The 20,005-nt window shown below is 38.1% G+C and overlaps 1 protein-coding gene across 4 annotated transcripts in view; it reads right to left on the bottom strand.

Annotated features, from left to right (window-relative positions):
- Positions 1–20,005, bottom strand: part of LOC124596381 (prominin-like protein) — a 527,082-nt gene that overhangs the window by 161,508 nt on the left and 345,569 nt on the right. For all 4 annotated transcript variants that reach the window (XM_047135497.1, XM_047135496.1, XM_047135495.1 and 1 more), the window contains one exon: positions 1,064–1,229. In XM_047135497.1, coding sequence (XP_046991453.1) covers positions 1,064–1,229 — 166 coding nt within the window. The remainder of the gene's footprint in view (positions 1–1,063; positions 1,230–20,005) is intronic.

Below are 20,005 nucleotides of genomic sequence, written 5' to 3'. Positions count from 1 at the left end.
GCTAGATGTATACCTTGTGCCACACCACACCACTTGCGATGTCACTCCATTGAATACCCTGCCTTGTTCTGAAAACTAATAACATTTAATAGTCTTTTTTTTCTCTTACAATGAGCCTTTCTTCCACTCACTGCTTCCTCTATGTGGTGAGTAGCAATCTATCCTTTTCATTCTGTTGTTATTCTGACCCAGATTTTTCCATTGTTTGAGTCTATCTTCTTTAAATGTTAATTCTCATCACATAACAGAAAAAATTAAAACATGGATGTCATTTGAAAACATATCCAGTGATCCACGTCACTCAATATGCTACAAAGCATTAATAATTGGTTGAGCTCCCTGAACACCATGTGTTTTGTGTAGTTCAGATAATACAGCAATGTTGGCTAAGTAGAAAAAACTGATTCAAACACAAAACAGAGTCTGCAGATCTCACTTCTGAAACAGGAGCTGTATCATTTTAACACAAACCTGCTGTGATACTGTTTTCACTAGCACACAGGCTGATTCATGAGGAACTTTGTATACAGTTTATTGCCTCTATGTAATGAAGAGTGTGTAATATATGTATTTTTATCTGTTTCATATTTAACTAACATCTGGAGTGACATCTCAAGGCACTGATAGCACCTGTGTGTTGGTTAGTTAGAAAGAAGATGGTATCCAGTGAGAGAAGCAGTGAAATATCAAATACCACAAAGCCCAAGAGCAGCAAAGCTTGACCAGAATCTACATATATTATAAAATCTTCTGCTGCATAATTCTGTCTGTGTTGAAGGCTAACCTCAGGAACTTTTGTACAGGTTTTGATACAGTTTTTCTGAATAGACAGACTGATTTACATGGAAGTTTGTGCATATTTCTACATATTATAAACAAGTAATTTGGCCATAGATATTTTGTGCTAAGCATGTGAAGACAGGAAACTTTGCTAGTTACCAATAACTATGCCAACTGTCTTAAAAATCAACAATAATTTTTATTGTAATTCTTTTTTTTCTTCAATTGATTCCAGGAAAACAATATATAAATAATGCAGAAATCTGTCTCAAAAGAAAATTACCTGCATCTCTCATGGTTTTTTCTATATCCAGTTTACTGTTATTCACAGATTCATTTATATCTATCATCATTTGTTCAAAGGAGTTTGCTCCTTTTTTTACATTTTCTATAATACCGTCTGCTAATAATTCTTCAACAGCATCCAGGCTCTCATTCATGTTAGGTAGCTAAAAATATTTAAAAGTGGGTTAGAACAAGCAGAATTTCATATGAATTAAGCACAAATTTCACAAAATCTGTTTTCAAAAGATAATTGAAACATTTAAAAAAACACCTTGTTTCACAAAGAGCAATAGTATATAAACAAGGAACAACCACAAATGAAAGACATAATATTGGGGGATGACCAAGTTACAAAATAAAAAGGGGGCCCACATGCACAAGGTAAACACGGTGCACCACACACATATTTCCTACTAGGATTAAGTGTTTGCCATGCACATCAATTGGGTGTGATAATAGAACAACAGAATGTAAAATTCAAGTGAATTTTGTCAAAGTGTTAGCTTGTAACAGCATTATGAAATCATTCCAAACAATGATAATCATTTTTCATCCACCCTAAAAAGTGCTTCCACATTACAACAGTTTATCGATTCCCAGGTAGGTGTGTGTGTGTGTGTGTGTGTGTGTGTGTGTGTGTGTGTGTGTGTGTGTGTGTGCGCATGAGCGCGTGTGCATAAGAACCAATCACAAATATCTGTCATACTGTTTCCCTCCCCAGATTCTAGTACTCCTGGTTTTAGAATACTGCTCCGTTTTGTGGGACCCATACCAAAAACAGTAGATACTGACCATATACAAAGAAGTGCAGCACAAATGGTCTTGGCTATATTTTACTCATGGGTAAGTGTCATGAAAATGCAGAAAAAACAAAACTGGCAGATAGTTGAAGACAGCTATCACCCATCCTGTGAACAACTGTTTAAGAAATCTTAGGAACCTGTATTTGGCCTACAAATCTACGGAATGCAACATCCCCTACATATCACTCCTGTATGGACCATGAAGATGAGATTAGACTAATTATGGCATGAACAGAGGCATTTAAGTAGTCATTCTTCCAGCATTCCATATGAGACTGGAGTCAGAATAAACCCTAACACATTGTGCAATGCTTAGTACCCTCTGCCCTTCATTTTTAGTATGTTTACGGATGTAGGGAAGTGTCTATGCACAACATCCTTATATTATCAAATATATTTTCTACTGCCTTTTTTTTTTTTTAATTTTCAAACTGTGTTGTGGATTATGTGATTATCCTCAAAACATACTTATTGAAAAATAATTATTTCAATAGAATGAAAAGAAGAAGAAAGTTATGCTAACATGGTGGCTTCTTTATCAAAGTATTTTAAGAAATGGAAAAAATACTACCTAGTTCCATATTTCAAAAACTCCAGTTCCTATATGGCAGTACACAGCACAAGACTGGCACCGAGTGTTAATGTCCTTTTATTTTTTTATATTTTTTATGATACAGTCATAACAACATTGTTGTTGTTGTTGTTGTGGTGGTGGTGGTGGTCTTCAGTCCTAAGACTGGTTTGATGCAGCTCTCCATGCTACTCTATCCTGTGCAAGCTGCTTCATTTCCCAGTACGTACTGCAGCCTACATCCTTCTGAATCTGCTTAGCGTATTCATCTCTTGGTCTCCCTCTACGATTTTTACCCTCCACGCTGCCCTCCAATACTAAATTGGTGATCCCTTGATGCCTCAGAACATGTCCTACCAACCGATCCCTTCTTCTAGTCAAACTGTGCCACAAACTCCTCTTTTCCCCAATTCTATTCAGTACCTCCTTGTTAGTTATGTGATCTACCTATCTAATCTTCAGAATTCTTCTGTAGCACCCCATTTCGAAAGCTTCTATTCTCTTCCTGTCCAAACTATTTATCGTCCATGTTTCAGTTCCATACGTGGCTACACGCCATACAAATACTTTCAGAAACGACTTCCTGACACTTAAATCTATACTCGATGTTAACAAATTTCTCTTCTTCAGAAACGCCTTCCTTGCCATTGCCAGTCTACATTTTATATCCTCTCTACTTTGGCAATCATCAGGTATCTTGCTCCCCAAATAGCAAAACTTATTTACTACTTTGAGTGTCTCATTTCCTAATCTAATTCCCTTAGCATCAGCCGACTTAATTCGACTACATTCCATTATCCTCGTTTTGCTTTTGTGATGTTCATCTTAGATCCTCCTTTCAAGGCACTGTCCATTCCGTTCAACTGCTCTTCCCAGTCATTTGCTGTCTCTGATAGAATTGCAATGTCAGCAGCGAACCTTAAAGTTTTTATTTCTTCTCCATGGATTTTAATACCTACTCTGAATTTTTCTTTTGTTTCCTTTATTGCTTGCTCAATATACAGATTGAATAACATTGGGGAGAGGCTACAACACTGTCTCACTCCCTTCCCAACCACTGCTTCCCTTTCATTCCCCTCAACTCTTGTAACTGCCATCTGGTTTCTGTACAAATTGTAAATAGCCTTTCGCTCCCATTATATTACCCCTGCCACCTTCAGAATTTGAAAGAGATTATTCTCAGAATTTGAAAGAGATTATTCCAGTCAACATTGTCAAAAGCTTTCTCTAAGTCTACAAATGCTAGAAACATAGGTTTGCCTTTCCTTAATCTTTCTTCTAAGATAAGTCGCAGGGTCTGTATTACCTCACGTGTTTCAACATTTCTACGGAATCCAAACTGATCTTCTCCGAGGTCGGCTTCTACCAGTTTTTCCATTCATCTATAAAGAATTCGTGTTAGTATTTTGCAGCCGTGACTTATTAAACTGATGGTTCGGTTATTTTCCACACCTGTCAACATCTGGTTTCTTTGGGATTGGAATTATTATATTCTTCTTGAAGTCTGAGAGTATTTCGCCTGTCTCATACATCTTGCTCACCAGATTTTGTAAGGACTGGCTTTCCCAAGGCTGTCAGTAGTTCTAATGGAATGTTGTCTACTCCTGGGGCCTTGTTTCGACTTAGGTCTTTCAGTGCTCTGTCAAACTCTTCACGCAGTATCATATAACCCATTTCATCTTCATCTACATCCTCTTTCATTTCCATAATATTGTCCTCAAGTACATCACCCTTGTATAGACCCTCTGTATACTCCTTCCATCTTTCTGCTTTTCCTTCTTTGCTTAGAACTGGGTTTCCATCTGAGCTCTTGATATTCATACAAGTGGTTCTCTTTTCTCCAAAGATCTCTTTAATTTTCCTGTAGGCGGTATCTATTTTACCCCTAGTGAAATAAGCCTCTATATCCTTACATTTGTCCTCCAGCCATCCCTGCTTAGCCATTTTGCACTTCCTGTCGATCTCATTTTTGAGACATTTGTATTCCTTTTTGCCTGCTTCATTTACTGCATTTTTATATTTTCTCCTTTCATCCCCAAGGAGTTCTACTAGCCCTCGTCCTTTTACCTACTTCACCCTCTGCTGCCTTCACTATTTCATCCCTCAAAGCTACCCATTCTTCTTCTACAGTATTTCTTTCCCCTATTCCTGTCAATTGTTCCCTTATGCTCTCCCTGAAACTCTGTAAAACCTCTGGTTCTGTCAGTTTATCCAGGTCCCATCTCCTTAAATCCCCACCTTTTTGCAGTTTCTTCAGTTTTAATCTGCAGTTCATAACCCATAAATTGTGGTCAGAGTCCACATCTGCCCCTGGAAATGTCTTACAATTTAAAACCTGGTTCCTAAATCTCTGTCTTACCATTATATAATCTATCTGATACCTTCTAGTATCTCTAGGCTTCTTCCATGTATACAACCTTCTTTCATGATTCTTGAACCAAGTGTTAGCTATGATTAAGTTATGCTCTGTGCAAAATTCTACCAGACGGCGTCCTCTTTCATTTCTTACCCCCATCCATATTCACCTACTACATTTCCTTTTTTTCCTTTTCCTACTATCAAATTCCAGTCACCCATGACTATTAAATTTTCATTTCCTTTCACTATCTGAATAATTTCTTTTAACTCATCATACATTTCTTCAATTTCTTCGTCACCTGCAGAGCTAGTTGGCATATAAACTTGTACTACTGTAGTAGGCATGGGTTCGTGTCTATCTTGGCCACAATGATGCGTTCACTATGCTGTTTGTAGTATCTTACCCGCACTCCTATTTTTTTTACTCATTATTAAACGTACTCCTGCATTACCCCTATTTGATTTTGTATTTATAACCCTGTATTCATCTGACCAAAAGTCTTGTTCCTCCTGCCACCAAACTTCACAAATTCCCACTATATCTAACATTAACCTATCCATTTCCCTTTTTAAATTTTCCAACCTACCTGCCCAATTAAGGGATCGGGCATTCCACACTCCGATCCGCAGAATGCCAGTTTTCTTTCTCCTGATAACAACATCCTCTTGAGTAGTCCCCATCCAGGGATTTGAATGTGGGATTATTTTACCTCCGGAATATTTTACTCAGAGGACGCAATCATCATTTAACCATACAGTAAAGCTGTATGGTTAACAACATTACAAGTCAGTAATTTAATCCCCAATGAAGTATGCTGTTTTTAGCAAATGTGAATGCTAAGCTCTTTTCATAGAGGAAAGTAAACCACCAAACACCTATAATTTCTTTTTCCCAGGTTATATTTGCCAGTCAGTTTCAGAAAGTTAATTTTCATTCTCAGTCCTCTTTGTATGCGGAGATGTATTATGAAATTGGTGGCCATTCAGCCAGGTAGACAGTTGGTTGGCACTCATGTCAATACAAAAGGCTGTGCAATGATTGCAGCAGATCTGATACATGACTTGGCTGCTTTTGCTGGTGGCTCAGCCTCTGATGGGCAGAGCAAGCCTGGAACAGGAAGTGCTGAGTAGATGGACTGGGAGGAATGTAAGTCGGCACCAGGAACTAAGTTTGTCAATGCACCTGACTATGGCCAATCAATGGCTGTTCACTGAAATATTATGCCCATTGCACACCATGGACCATTAGTACATCCGTGGACTGTTTGGTCAATGGAGAATCATAAGCTGAAAGGTGTGTTTGGTTTATTTGGTTTCTATCACTGTTTTGTGCCAGGACCATTATTTAAGGCTCTGTGCTTAAGAAATCTGTTGAAGAAATATGTTCTTTATAAATGGACAACAGAATGTAAAACTGCATTTGAGGAGCATAAACATGTTTTGCCTAACATATCATCTGGATTTTGCTAAGCCATTTTGTTTGATGACAGATGCTTGTGGGTATGGGAATGCTGTAGAACTGTTTCAGTTAGATAAAGAAGGGGATGAAGAAGCACACAAAACCATAGCTTTTGCTATTAGATCTTTACAATAATCTGAGGGAAATTATTGCTTCTCTTAGCAAGAGCATCAGCTATAGTTTTTGGTTAACGGAAGTTACAGAAATATTTGTTGGGACACAAAGTGATTGACTGCAGCAGTGTTTGTCAACCTTTTTGAATATGCAACCCCTTTCCAAGTAAAAGAATTCTGACACTACCCCCAGAACAGCAATAAAACTATGTCAGTGATTTCAAAGGCAACGTATTTAATTTTCCTTCTATTTATACTTTGCTAATCAGAAATCAGTGCACTGTGCAAGGCAGTCTGAGCACTCTGCAGACAGTGATACATTCTTTGACATGGCAGAGATTTGGGAGTGAGACGAGGTCAGTGGTTGCACGGCATGCATTTTCGCTACCTTCAATCAGTTGTTCAAGTATGCCAGCAATTACAGACATGATTATCGTGTCTTTGTGCTTTGCTCCCAGCTAACATAAAATGTAGAAGTTTCTGGAAAGGTCTGCGAATCCTCCACACCTGGCACATGTGGCAGTGGCTGAAGTGGATAATAATAATAATAATAATAGTAATAATTAATAATAATTAATAATAATAATAATAATAATAATAATAATAATAATAGATTTCATGATGATAATTATTTGAAGTATGGTTTTACCGTCATGAATAATAAACCTCAATGTATAATTTCAGCAAATGACTGTCACATGAAGGTATGAAACCATCAAAGCTTATGTGGCACATCTCTACTAAACATTCCAAGGAACCTGAAAAACTGTTGGATTTCTTCGAAATTAACCAGCAGCAAACTACTAAGTAATAAAACAGTTGCTATTTGTTGACTGAAAATAATAGTATGTTCCTGATTATTTGTTTTTCTGATTTAACAGTATCTTTTATTACATTTTAAGTATCCAGTGTCAACAAATAAGCATTATTAACAATGTAAGGAAAAGAAAAATTGCTACTCACCATAAAGATGATATGTTAAGTTGCAGACAGCACAATTAAAAGATACTCACACATTAGCTTTCGGCCACACCCTTCATCGGAAAAAGAAAGCAAAACACACACCATTCATTTGCACAAGCAAGCACACCTCACATACATATGATCACCAACCTCAGCAGCTCAAAGCATTATTAGTTAGGCACCAATTCACTAAAGCAAACAGATGCCAAGACTCTTGCTTTGCCGGCAGTCCTGGATATGGTTGAAATTACATTAGGTAAGCAGGAGGCAAACAAGCTAAAATCCATACCACTCTCTGATAGTACTACTGAACACAGATTAATCAAACAATGGAAAATCCAAGATGGAATGTAACAATATTATGAGAAGGAAAGTTGCTACTCACCAAATAGCAGGGCTGCCGAGTCGCAGATAGGTACAACAAAAAGATTTTCACACTTAAAAGTTTTAGGTGTGAAAATCTTTTTGTTGTGCCTATCTGTGACTCAGCATCCCTGCTTTATGGTGAGTAGCAACTTTCCTTCTCATAATGCTGAACACAGATTAAATGACTGACAGTGACATTCAAGAACAATTAAGTCCAAAAATCTATTAGGAGCTCACATTTTGTTCTGAGTTTGAAGAATGTACTGATGTTTCACACTGTGCACAATTTATGATTTTGTGTATCATGTTTTTGTGTTATGAGACCCCTAGTAATGAGGCATGGACTGGGTTGGTTGTTTCGTTTACTTTCATCTAGTTTAAAAACAAGACAATATTCTGTTTTGATTAATTGCAAGAATATTTAGTATGTTTTATTACAAATTATTGTACTAGCTTTTCAGAAGACATTTTTCAACTTTTTTTATAAACTAGTATCAAAATAACAATGATTCACATCACAACTATCACAATGAACAAAACAAAGAAACAAGAAATGAACCAGGCAACAAGCAACAATGATTTTGTGGCAGTCCCAATCAAGCCACGAGCTATGAAAACAGAAACAATGTCAACACAGTGTGCCGATACCACTCTAATGTGAACGCAGGTGTCCGAGGTCCACTCGGTAAAAATTGCTGTACTTTGAGGCCTTTCTCACTCCAGCCAATTTTAGCAATCTATTGTTTGGTTCATTGCACAGCTACTCAAATGCACTCTAGTAACCATAGTGCAAAGTCTTAAACTTGAGCTGTGGTGTATTGTTGCAGCCATTTTGTATCACATCTCAATATGAGCATCTTTTAAATGCACTTTCACATATTATTCTAGTTCCATGTGATATTTTTACCACAGCAGATAATCAGCATGAAAACTAAGTTGTCAATACTGCACAAGACACTGATTTGCCCCACTGTTACCTTGTTATAGCAGTTGTACCAATAGCCATATTATCTGGCAACGGTCCAAAAAATTTAAAGAATGTTCAGAAAGAAGAAATATTGAACATATTAAAATTTCAGCATATTTTCCCAAAGGTAAAATTTGTGTGCAAATTATAACTTAAAATGTTTGCACACTACCATAGAAACCATTCTGCGTGGGTGCAATGTTTAAAATACTTTGAGGAGCATGAAGCAACAAGTTTTGTCCCATGTGAGTTAACATGTGGAATCAGGACCAATAATGTGTTGCTTGATCCGGTAGAATTTCTGGCTATTGTTGACATGCCTCAGGCTCAAAAAGAAGAAATAGCACGTGAAAATATTAAGAGAGAAGTGTTAGAGAAAAAAGAGGCATCATGATGCTAGAGCACCTCCTGCGAGCTTTCAGATTGAAGACCTAGTATTAGTTAAAACAAGAGAAAAAGCAAAAAAAGACAACATCAGAAACCGAGAAGCTTCCAGATGAGTAGAAGGGTCCATTTAGGGTGAATGGAAAACCACATCCTAATACCTATAGGCTGGAATATTGGAAATCGGGCAAGCCATTAGGATTGAGTATTACTATTGATTTAAAGAGATAAGACTTGAGGGTAAAGACTTAAGAGGCCATTGCACTCTCTGCCTTGATAGGTGACTGACGATCACAAGGCACTCAAGTTATTGGCAATACTACTTAATTTTTATTTCATATTGTCAATCTTCCTCTTCTGTCATGAACTTTGTCTATCATTTTTAACCTTCTTCACTGTTTGGAGAGAAAAGTACAAAAACTAGTGTGTGCTTGGCTTTCTCAAATTGCTTAAATTTTTTACCTCTTGAGTGCACTAATTACACAAAATTCTCTGTTAATTTACTTTCACTGATGATGATCAATAAAATAATTACAATATTTGAAGACATAATTCATCATGTAAAGAAAAAGAATAAAGATAGAAAAAAAATCTGTCAGATCAAGAGTCCAGAAAATGGAGATGGCATTTCAATTAACAAAAAACATTTACAACAGAAAGAGTCTCTCGTGGAACTGCAAAATACGACACTACACAACAGTAATTAAGCCCGAAGCTCTCTACACATCTGATACACTAAACCTTCAACACAGAACACTAAAAGAGGAATTAGAAGTAAAAGAATGTGAAATAATGAGGAAAATCCTAGGACCAAGAACTAAAGATGGTGTGCATTATCCAAAACCCAATGCAGAAATATATAAAAATATCTCTAAAATAACAGACACAATGCGCATGAGAAGAATCCAATTCATGGGGCATTTAGAAAGAATGGACTCAAACAGGTTAACGCACAAAATCCATACATTTTTAAAAAACAAAACTACAAGACCGAACTGGTACAAACAGACGGAAAAAGACCTGAGAGAATTAGGGTCTCCAAATCTACATGACAGAAATGAAATCAGAAAAATCACAAACACACGGGGTTTGGAGGAAGAAGAGAGAAAAATTAACCGACATACGTGGTGCACGCAACGAAAGCTAGCCCATTCGTTGTTTATGAAGGAATACTGGGCGAAAAGGAAGGCCGACAAATGTTGATTACGTGTGGTCCTAAGTGATCCATCCGTGAAGAAGGAAAGTACTAATACTTATCCTGCTGGAAGATGTGTAGAATTGTGGTCTTAGACAAACTATATTTTCAGGAAAATCACAATGTAACTGGAGTCTAGATTGTATTTTAAGTGAAGGTGGATTGTTATGGATGCCACACAAATCAGGTGCCATGGAAATGTTAGAAAATGATTCAAAGCATAGGACAACACCAATACAGTGCCAACTATAAGGTAGGATTGAACAACAAATACACATGGAGGCACTAGAAAGTGAAAAGTGTATAAAAGAATTAGAGAATTGATTTGAAAAAGAATTTGTATATTTTACAATTTCGAAAAAGTGTATGTATACATGATAACAATGTCTGTGAAAAATAAAAAATTGAAAAACAATAAAAGTTAGATTGATTTTAGAACTTCCACACCCAGAGTATGTATTATGCATTTTAGTTTATTAATTGTGCTTTTGGAGAACTAATAGAACTGGGAAAAATAGTTGTGATGTATTAGATTAGTGTATAAGTTTGTAGTGTTTTTCTGTAAGTTTAATAAACACAACAGATACATGTAATGGAGATGTTAACCATCAATAATATATTCTCCTTCAGTATTTACATATCTACAACAGTCTATCTATGCTGGCGTAACTTTTTGATTCCGTAACTGTAGAAATCACACGGTTTTGAGGCAAAGAACTCGTCGAGCCATGTTAGGAGTGCATTTTCATCCAGAAAGGATGTTCAATGGAGAGCAGAAACAGTGAAAATCTGAAAGTGAAAGATGAGACTAGGTGGGTGAAGAATAACTTCCCTATCAAACTCCTGTATAGTGTTTTTTGTCATCAAGTAGAATAAGGGCAGGCGTTATTATGGAGTAGCCTCTTCATGCAGTCTTCCTGGTCACTGTTCTTGGACAGCATTGCAAGAAACCTCAGTTGTTGATTATAAATGTCAGCAGTGATGGTTACACCTTGCGGAAGCAATTCATAGTTTCCCACACCATCGCTGTTCCTCCAGGTGTGAATGTGCACAGGTCCTTGTAAGGAGAGTTACTGCTTTGTATGGGCTCAACCATACACTTCTTTACCTTATTTTAGCATAAAGACACTATTTCTCATTACCAGTAACAATAATAATGGTTGGTGTTGTTCACGAGCCAACTGATGAAGAGCAAGCAGAGATGCACGCACATATGGCCACCCACTTATTTTTGGGATTTAGGCTTGGCACAGGCAGTACCCGTACACTCGATTCTTGAACTTTCACCACTTCACTTCATGCACATGTTGCACGATGGTAGAACGACCGCAGTTTATCACACTTGCCAGTTCTCAATCTTCGTCAAATCTCGAAGGTCTTCCAGTCTTAAAGTCAAAACTATCCTCTTTAAAATGAGAAAACCATTTTCTTGCTGTGCTCTGTCCAATAGCTTTATCCTCATACATGGCGCAAATGTTTCTAGCTACATCCACTGCTGTCACCCCTCCATTGAACTCAAACAGAAGAGTATGTCAAATGTTATGACTTCTCTACTTGCAAATCCCATTTTCTAGTATCCACAGCTCCACTCACTGTATCAACATCACAACAGGACAATATGTAAAGTCAGTATTATGGAAAAGGATAGATTGCTCCTCAACATATACTGGAGATGTTGAGTTGCAGACAGCCACAACATAAAGACTGCCAAAAGAGTAAGCTTTTGGCCAAAATACCTCCTTCTGAATTAAACAACATACACAGACATATTCATGCAAAAGCAACTCATATACACATGATAAATGTCTCTGGCTGCTGAAGTAAAACCACAAACAACAGAGCATATGGGAAAAGCACACTGGGTGGTGGGGGTAAAGAGGAGGCTTATGCAGGAAGGGGGAGGGATATCAGGGTAAAGGTGGGTGACCGTGTAGTGCTATTTATGGGAGCATACAGGGCTAAGGTCAGGAGAGGGTAGGGCAGCTAGATGCAGGTGGGAGACTGGGGGATGGGGATGGGGGTGGGGCATGGTAGTTTGGAAAGGATAGAAGTAGGTGGGTGAAGGACAGTGACTAATGAAGGCCGAGGCCTGGAGGGTTATGGGAATGTAGGATATATTGCAGGGAGATTTCCCACCTGCAATTCATAAAAGCAGGTGTGGTAGGAAGGATCTAGATGGCACAGTCTATAAAACAGTCACTGAAATGAAGAATGTTGTTTTGGGCATTGTGCTCAGCAACTGGGTGGTCCAGTCGTTTCTTGAGCACATTTTGTTGGTGGCCATTCATGCAGACAGACAGCATGTTGGTTGTCATGCCCATGTAGAGTGCAGCACAGCAACGTAGCTTGTAGATCACATGACTGGTTTTACAGGTAGCCCTCCCTTGACCAGATCATCAAGATGTCTGTATGCATTGATGGCCACCAACGAACTGTGGCCAAGAAACAGCTGGATCACCCAGTTTCTGAGCACACTGCCCAACACAACGTTCTTCATTTCAATGACTGCTTTACAGCCTCTGTCACCTGGATCCTTCCTATCAATACTAACTTTTCTGAATTGCAGTATATCCTACATTCCCATAACCCTCCTGTCCTCATCCTTTGTCAGTCACTATCCTCCACCCACCTATCCCCTTATCTGTTCCCACTCCAGCACTACACAACCTTCTATTCCACCAACACACCCAAAGCCTTTTTACTTCTCTCCTTTACCGCACTCTTCCCCCTCCCCCCCTTCCCAACTTCCCTACCCTCTCCCCAACTTATTCCCGCACGCTCCAGTAGCACTTTACTGTCTTCCAACCCTACCCTGCTGTCCTTCCCCTCTCTGCCACAGCCTCCTCCTTACCCCACTGCCTAGAATGCTTCTCCATCATGCTCTGTTGTTCACAGTCGGTCCTCTGCTGCCAGACACAGTGGTCATGTCTGTATGAGTTTTGTTTGCATGAATGTGCCTGTGTATATTGTCTACTTCAGAAGAAGACCTTTTGGCTGAAAGCTTACTTGTTTAGCAACCTGTTTTTTGGGCCTGTCTGCGACTCAACATCTCCACTATATGGTGAGCAGCAATTTATCCTTTTTCATAATATTGGATTTTCCATCAGTTAATGTGTAAAGTCAAACAGCAACAGTGAACTACAAATAAAAAATGAGAATCAATAACTGGAATACCAACATGCAAAATAAAAATGCTATGAACTTATGCACCAAATAACAGTATAATTATTAAAAATTTACTAGAAACTTTTTTTATGATCATAGGGGATGTGAGGTGTAGTGCCTTGTATTGTACTTAGTAAGTTGGATGGCAGCAAGCAAATAGCTTTTTATATGACTCGTGGTTCAAGATGACAAATGCGCTCTTATGATGCAGCAATTCCTAATAGTTATGGCTGTGTCGGTAAGTGTCTGCATCTTATGGACTATAAATTAAATGTAGTCTGAATATTATAATTTGAAACAAGACTGTACCTTCTGTGAATATTATTACTTCTATTAATTATTGATAATTTAATATGTTTAGTTATTAGTGAGAATGAAGGTGTGAATGCGAATTGATAATATAAATTAAAATTGTCATGTATGTTAACTGAGTATACGTTAGCATGAGAACTATGGTTGTAAAGAGAGAATGAATTATACTCTCAGGGAAAATTTGTAAAGTGTAATTCCCAGTTCATGGTACTGCGAAACAAGAAACATTTTACAGTAATGTAGTTATTTAAAGAGAGAGATTTTTGGTATTGTCAATTTTATAAATTTGTTCTATTAATGAAATGCTCATAAAAATCAGTTATGTTGCAATTGGTTAAATGTTAACAACACAGTACTGTGCGGTTTAATTCTGATACTGAATTGGATGTGGTGTTTATCAGCCAATCAGAAGAGGACAACACATTCGTGCCTATTTTAGGGCTCAAGAACTGCTTGTAAAGTCTAAAGCAAGTTGGGAGCACAGCTTTTATCATATTCAAACACATTTATTACAAACTCTGGACAGATGTGACAATTTTGCGGAATTATCAGTCAAACTTGACCGTCAGGAGCTGCAAAATAATCCTGAACAAATGAAAAAGACGAACATGTGAAATTCTGAATTTTAAACATAAATTGTGACTTTTGAATTAAGCAAAATCTGCGTGGAACATTGTACAAGTTGGGACCAAGAACTGAACATTTGAAGTGATCAGTTCGTGTAATATTTCAGTGAGTATTCTGTCAAAGATAATCTGTTTTATATTCTTTTCGGTAATGGGTTCAGTTGTTTACCATAAGATGGCTATGATGAATGACTGTAATTGTGTGAGAGTGCTGGAATTGTAACTTCTGATTAGCATGGCAGCGTTTTTGTATCAAGTAAGTAACAATATATCAAAGACTTCACTCAAGAGCTGTCTATCTTTTAATCGTTTAGTTAACCTGAAACCAAAACATATTTAATGCAACCTTTAGATACAATTAATGGGACTGGTTCTCCTACATTTTCTTCAGTTGAGCTACACTAATTCGTTCTTAATGGGAAAGGCATTTGGACTGGATTGCTGAAGAAGATATCACTGAGATGTAAGTGGACAATTTTCTGTAGATTGAACCACAAATTAGCTGTGCCACTGCAGACTGCACATCAAAGGACACCACATCCTCATGGCGGGCTTCAGAGCGTGATTACGGGTAGTTTTGGGGGGCTCTAAGAATAAAAATGAAGTGAGAACAAGAATTTTTTCACAGAATTTCTTAGAGTTTACACTGGAAGAACCCGTGCAGGACCCTACAATTTTGACAGAAAAATAATTGATGTCACAATAGACTCAACAGTTACTAACAGCACCAACAGACCACTGCGTGGAGGGGAATACCACCGGTGACTGACTGAGGTCAGACCTGTCAGGTAACAGAACACCTCTGTTACATCATAAACTTTGTATTTGTTCATATCATGTTAGTAAGTCCAAAAAATGTACAGTTGCAGAGGTAGTGATTGTAACAGGTGTTTCAAAGTATAATTTTGCAGATGAAAACATCTATAGAAGGACATACTTCAACCGAACAAAGCTAATGGCACACAATACATCATCACTCGACCCTTGGTAAGTGGAATGAGGCTAATTATTCAGCTATGGACTGGCTTAGTGATGCTACAGATTGTAGATGATGACCATGTGGTTGAGAGTGGAGGTTTAGCATATTCGTGTCCTGTTGATATCTTGCGTCTTACTGTCAGCAGCTTCCAAAACTATTCTGGTGGTTCACATTTCAGTCCTGCATGGCAGAGCAGCAAAATGACGGTCAATGTCATGTGTGAGTAGCTAAATTTAATAGGGCAAAATTGTTTTGCCAATTGGAACTATTTTCAGTATCGTGGGCTTCCTGGATTCTGATCAGTGCTGTGATTAACTCTGCATAAATGTTGTAAATTATTTACATTATCTTAACTGATTACCAGTTTATTTTTACCGTTCTTTGATGGTGTACCAACCCCTTTCCAAGTGACACTGTAGTCATGAAAGGTTCAATGAAGTGCACAGATCAGTGTGCAGCATAACCAAAACTGCAGCATATGAAAGGATAGGTGGGTTTAACAGGCTGCGACTGTGTGGCTGGACTTCGGGCCAGTGCCTAAATTAAGTCCCACACCCCTGTAGACTGGTGCTTACTGTCAATGTATTGTTCAATATTACATTGCAGAACTGAGTACTGAGCTCTTCCTCTTGGTGTAAATGAAGGTATTCACTTTTATTAATCTCAAATTGATAAACTGTATTCATAAAATAACCAAGAGGAAGTCAACCAAGTTTCAAAAATGTGCATGAGGGCCTGGAATCAGTATGGAATATTGTTGAAATTAGTAGTAAGACATTGCTTTAAAGTGGTGCATCATGGTGCAGGGAAACGGAAGAGAATATTGCTGGATAACTACTAATCAAATGTGTGGGGTGTACAATATCCTCCAGAACTAAGGTGAGAGTTAGTACACGAACTAGCTCGACCAAACAGTTGCCAGGGTGTTCTAGTGATTTTGTTATTAGGAATGCGGAGACCAGTATACTCCAAGAGTGGGGGAGAGACGCAACTGCAGTGCAGAGTGTGCATGCAGTGTGGTGTAACCTTCCCAGCAGTAGTTCAAACCATCATGACATTTTTGACAAATTACACACTGTGCGCACAATTGGAATTGTGCAATTTTTAACAACCAGTAACCAACAGGAATAATAAGTAATAACAATTCACTCAGCTGGCAAGTGTGGGATCTCTGGGCTCCACAACAGCACATTAAAGAACAGAAGGGCACAAGCACTTTGGAATTTTAAGTGAGAGAACTCTTTACCAACAGATACACCCTGCAACAGTGCCTCTGAAGGGAAGAGACACTGTCTATACATTCATATTCAATGAAAATTCTGAATATGAACTTCCTTGAAGGTTGAATAACAATCGCGCAATGCCTTTAGCTCCAAAGCTGAAAGATGTAAAGCCCAGAACATTTGTGAACTGTCGCTTCATGATAGGACACTTACGAGAGCTGAAATGTTTTCCTTCAGGAAGAGTAAGAATGGAAAATACAGCAGCTATGACTGAGTTTTGATAGAAAAGCCACAATTAAAGACTTGTTATACGAAGAAGAGACTGTCCCATTCCAGTTGATCAAATCTGATTCAAAAGTACTAGTAGGCAGTTTGGAGAGTGAGTTATTAGTCAAAAGCTGTTCAAAGATTTCAGCAATTTCACAAGAATCTTCTTCCGTCTTGTCAAGCAAAAAGGATGAGCCAGTACTGTCAGTTAAAAATATTGGTGTTACAAAGAAGGTTTCTAAAGCAATTTGGCATGATGTCACACTAATTGTGCAATTCAAGGATGTTATATAGCACACACTTTGGATCATTTCGAAACTCAAGTGTTAGAATGTTTGTAGATGTGTATTTTCTCAATTTGTATTACTGTGATTTAAATTTTGAGTTGTGTTGTATAAAAATGGAAGTGCAGAAAGGCAGTACCGACACTGTTTATGCAGCAAAAAAGGATGAATGTAAAAAGAACTTGAGACTCAATATTAAAAAGTCAGGGATGGAGAGCCAACAGCCTTGCCTCAATGATGACACCAGTTCCTGTCAGATCACCGTTGTCAGGCTGGTGTACCACCTGGATAGGTGACCATCAAGTCTGCCGAGCATTGTTGGCAAGTGGGGTGCACTCAGCCCTTGTCAGGCAAACTGAGGAGGTACTTGATTGAGAAGTAGCGGCTCCGGTCTCATGAACTGACATACAGCTGGGAGAGTGGTGTGCTGACCACATACCACATGCTCCTCCACATCCCAATCCAGTGATACCTGTGGGTTGAGCTTCATGGCCTGTTCGGGCAGTGTTTAGTTTTAGTTTTAGAGGACGGAGAGCCAGTCTATACATTAATGTCCATACAGAGGATTCAAAGAGAAAGTAGGGAAGAGAATCTGGTAGTTAACCAAGAGTGACTTCCTCATTTTTCCGTCCAAATCTGTGGTGCATTTCTATTTGATAAGCGGGATAGCTGTATGGATAGAACTACATTCCTATAAAAACTCTTAAAAACCTTTCTTCAGAGTTGTTTTTCAACTGACATTTAATGTAAATAATGTGGGAAATGCAAAAATTGTGTTCAACATTGTAAAAGCAGAATAAACTTATTGATAAATTTTCTGACTGCTGTATATTTTAGAGCAATGTTCCTATACAAGTTCAGGAATATCGACACAAAATTGCTGCCACAAGAAGGTATATGAATAAGTATGTGTGACTGGAGAATGCAAAAAATCTGACTCCCAATGTTTCAGAAGGAAAAATAACGCCCTCTGATGTTCCAGAGCAACAGAAAAGTATTCATTGGAAAAATCACGAGTTCCAACATGTAAATAGAGAAGAAATTAATTCTAATGTAATAACTGTGAGACCCGTGAAACTGTCCAGAAAGAGCTGACAGCACATATCTGCATCACCCACGGCTGGAGAATTAACAACAGGAGGTTAGGGATGAGATACGAGAGAAAGTGGACAATACAAACATGTTATTGTATACTCAGAAAGACACACAAAAAGAGATATTACCAAGGAATCTTAGTGCATTTTCCGAAGGAATCTGAATTCATTTAAAAAATAAGCCTCTTGAAAAGTTTGCAGCGAAGACATACGCTGTGCCTTTTTCACAGATAGAAGCAATGCAAATCGAAATAAATCAGGTAATAAATTGGGATGTTACTGAACTTGTCAGTAGTGAAGACATAAACACATTGTGTGTAGTGCCAGAAAAGGTTGAGAGTGTGTGTCCAGTGTTGGATGCTTGGAAACTAGATAATGTAGTGGAAGGAGAAACAGACAGCATTTTGTCTATCGATAAATTGCTGAAGAGGTCCGATGGTGTAAAATTTTTGTCATCTATGGGTGTAACATACAACTATCGGACTCTTAAGTTAGCAGTGGAGTCCCCTCTCAGTATACAGCTTTCCTTCAAGTGGGTTTGAGTTACCAGTTCTGTGTGGTGACATTTGCTCTTACCATTTCTGTTTGGGAATTTGGGCACCCAATGCATAAAATCGTAGTTCCAGAGTTGATGGAACAACTGACAGTTTATATTGATGACGTATTGCTACACCCACATTGGAAGAGCACTGTAACTTGTTGGAATGAGTACTGGTTGCTATGTAGGAAGGAAGAATGAAAAAAACTGAGCAAAACCAGACTGGTTAAATTGAGATAAAGTTCTTAGGGGATGTCATTAATGTGGAAGACCTAACAACTGAAGACAAAATACTTGGAGCAACTCAGAAATTTTCTAGTCCAAAAAACAACAAGTGATTGAGAGTTATGTTCAGTCTTCTTAGCTTTTACAAATGATTTGTCTCCACACAGTCTTTTAACAACATAGTTACGAACTAACAACCCTGACAGAACACATTATGGGCCTGGACAGAGGTCTGTGAAGCAGCATTCCAAGAGCTCAAGTCACAAATGCTTAAACCAAAATTTTACACTATACAGACCTTATGAAGCCTTATCTACATCATCAAGTGCATGTATGTACAGTACTGGGTTCGAGCACTCCCAAATAGAACACAAGGGGGGCAAGGCTTAACAACATACAATACTCTTTATAAGTCAAACATTGACAGAGACAGAGCACAATTACTGTGTGGCCAAGCAGAAGGCGTTGGTCACAGTGTTTGGTTTTCAGAAGTGGAAGTTCATAGCCAAGTTACAAGAGAGTGATTTTCTAAAACACGTGGAGGCAAGTGCATAAGTGGATCACTGCATGTGATCAGTGTCAAAAAGTACACAGAGCTGTGATACCAATTCAGGTCCTTTGTAAGAGGATTCAAGTGGAAGCAATTAATTGCTGTGGATCTTTTTGGTCAATTGCTTGTTTCTAGAGCGAGTTGCACTTACATTTTTGTAGTTTTAGATATGTTCTCGAAACACGTGAAATTCTATCCCATACGACAGACAAAGGCAAAAGTGTTAATTTACAAACTGAAGGAATATTATTTGTTGTAAGTGGGAAAGCTGAGTGTGGTGCTGTCAGACAATGGTCAACAGCTTCTGGCTAATAAGTTTGAAGAGATGTTGGTGAGGAACATGATTTGGCTCATAAGTACTTCACCATACTTCCTATAGGGTAGCCCCAGTGAGGGGGGTGATGAAAGAATTAAATCAGTTGTGTGGAACTTTATCATAGGCATAATATCACAAGGGTGCATTTTATTCTGTCGTTTGAAGAAGATAGCAATAAGCTA

The sequence above is a fragment of the Schistocerca americana genome, chromosome 2 (assembly GCF_021461395.2).
Source record: "Schistocerca americana isolate TAMUIC-IGC-003095 chromosome 2, iqSchAmer2.1, whole genome shotgun sequence".
NCBI classification, from domain to species: Eukaryota; Metazoa; Arthropoda; class Insecta; order Orthoptera; family Acrididae; genus Schistocerca; species Schistocerca americana.
The sequence above is the reverse complement of the archived record's forward strand: the minus strand, read 5'-3'. Positions and strand labels throughout refer to the sequence as shown.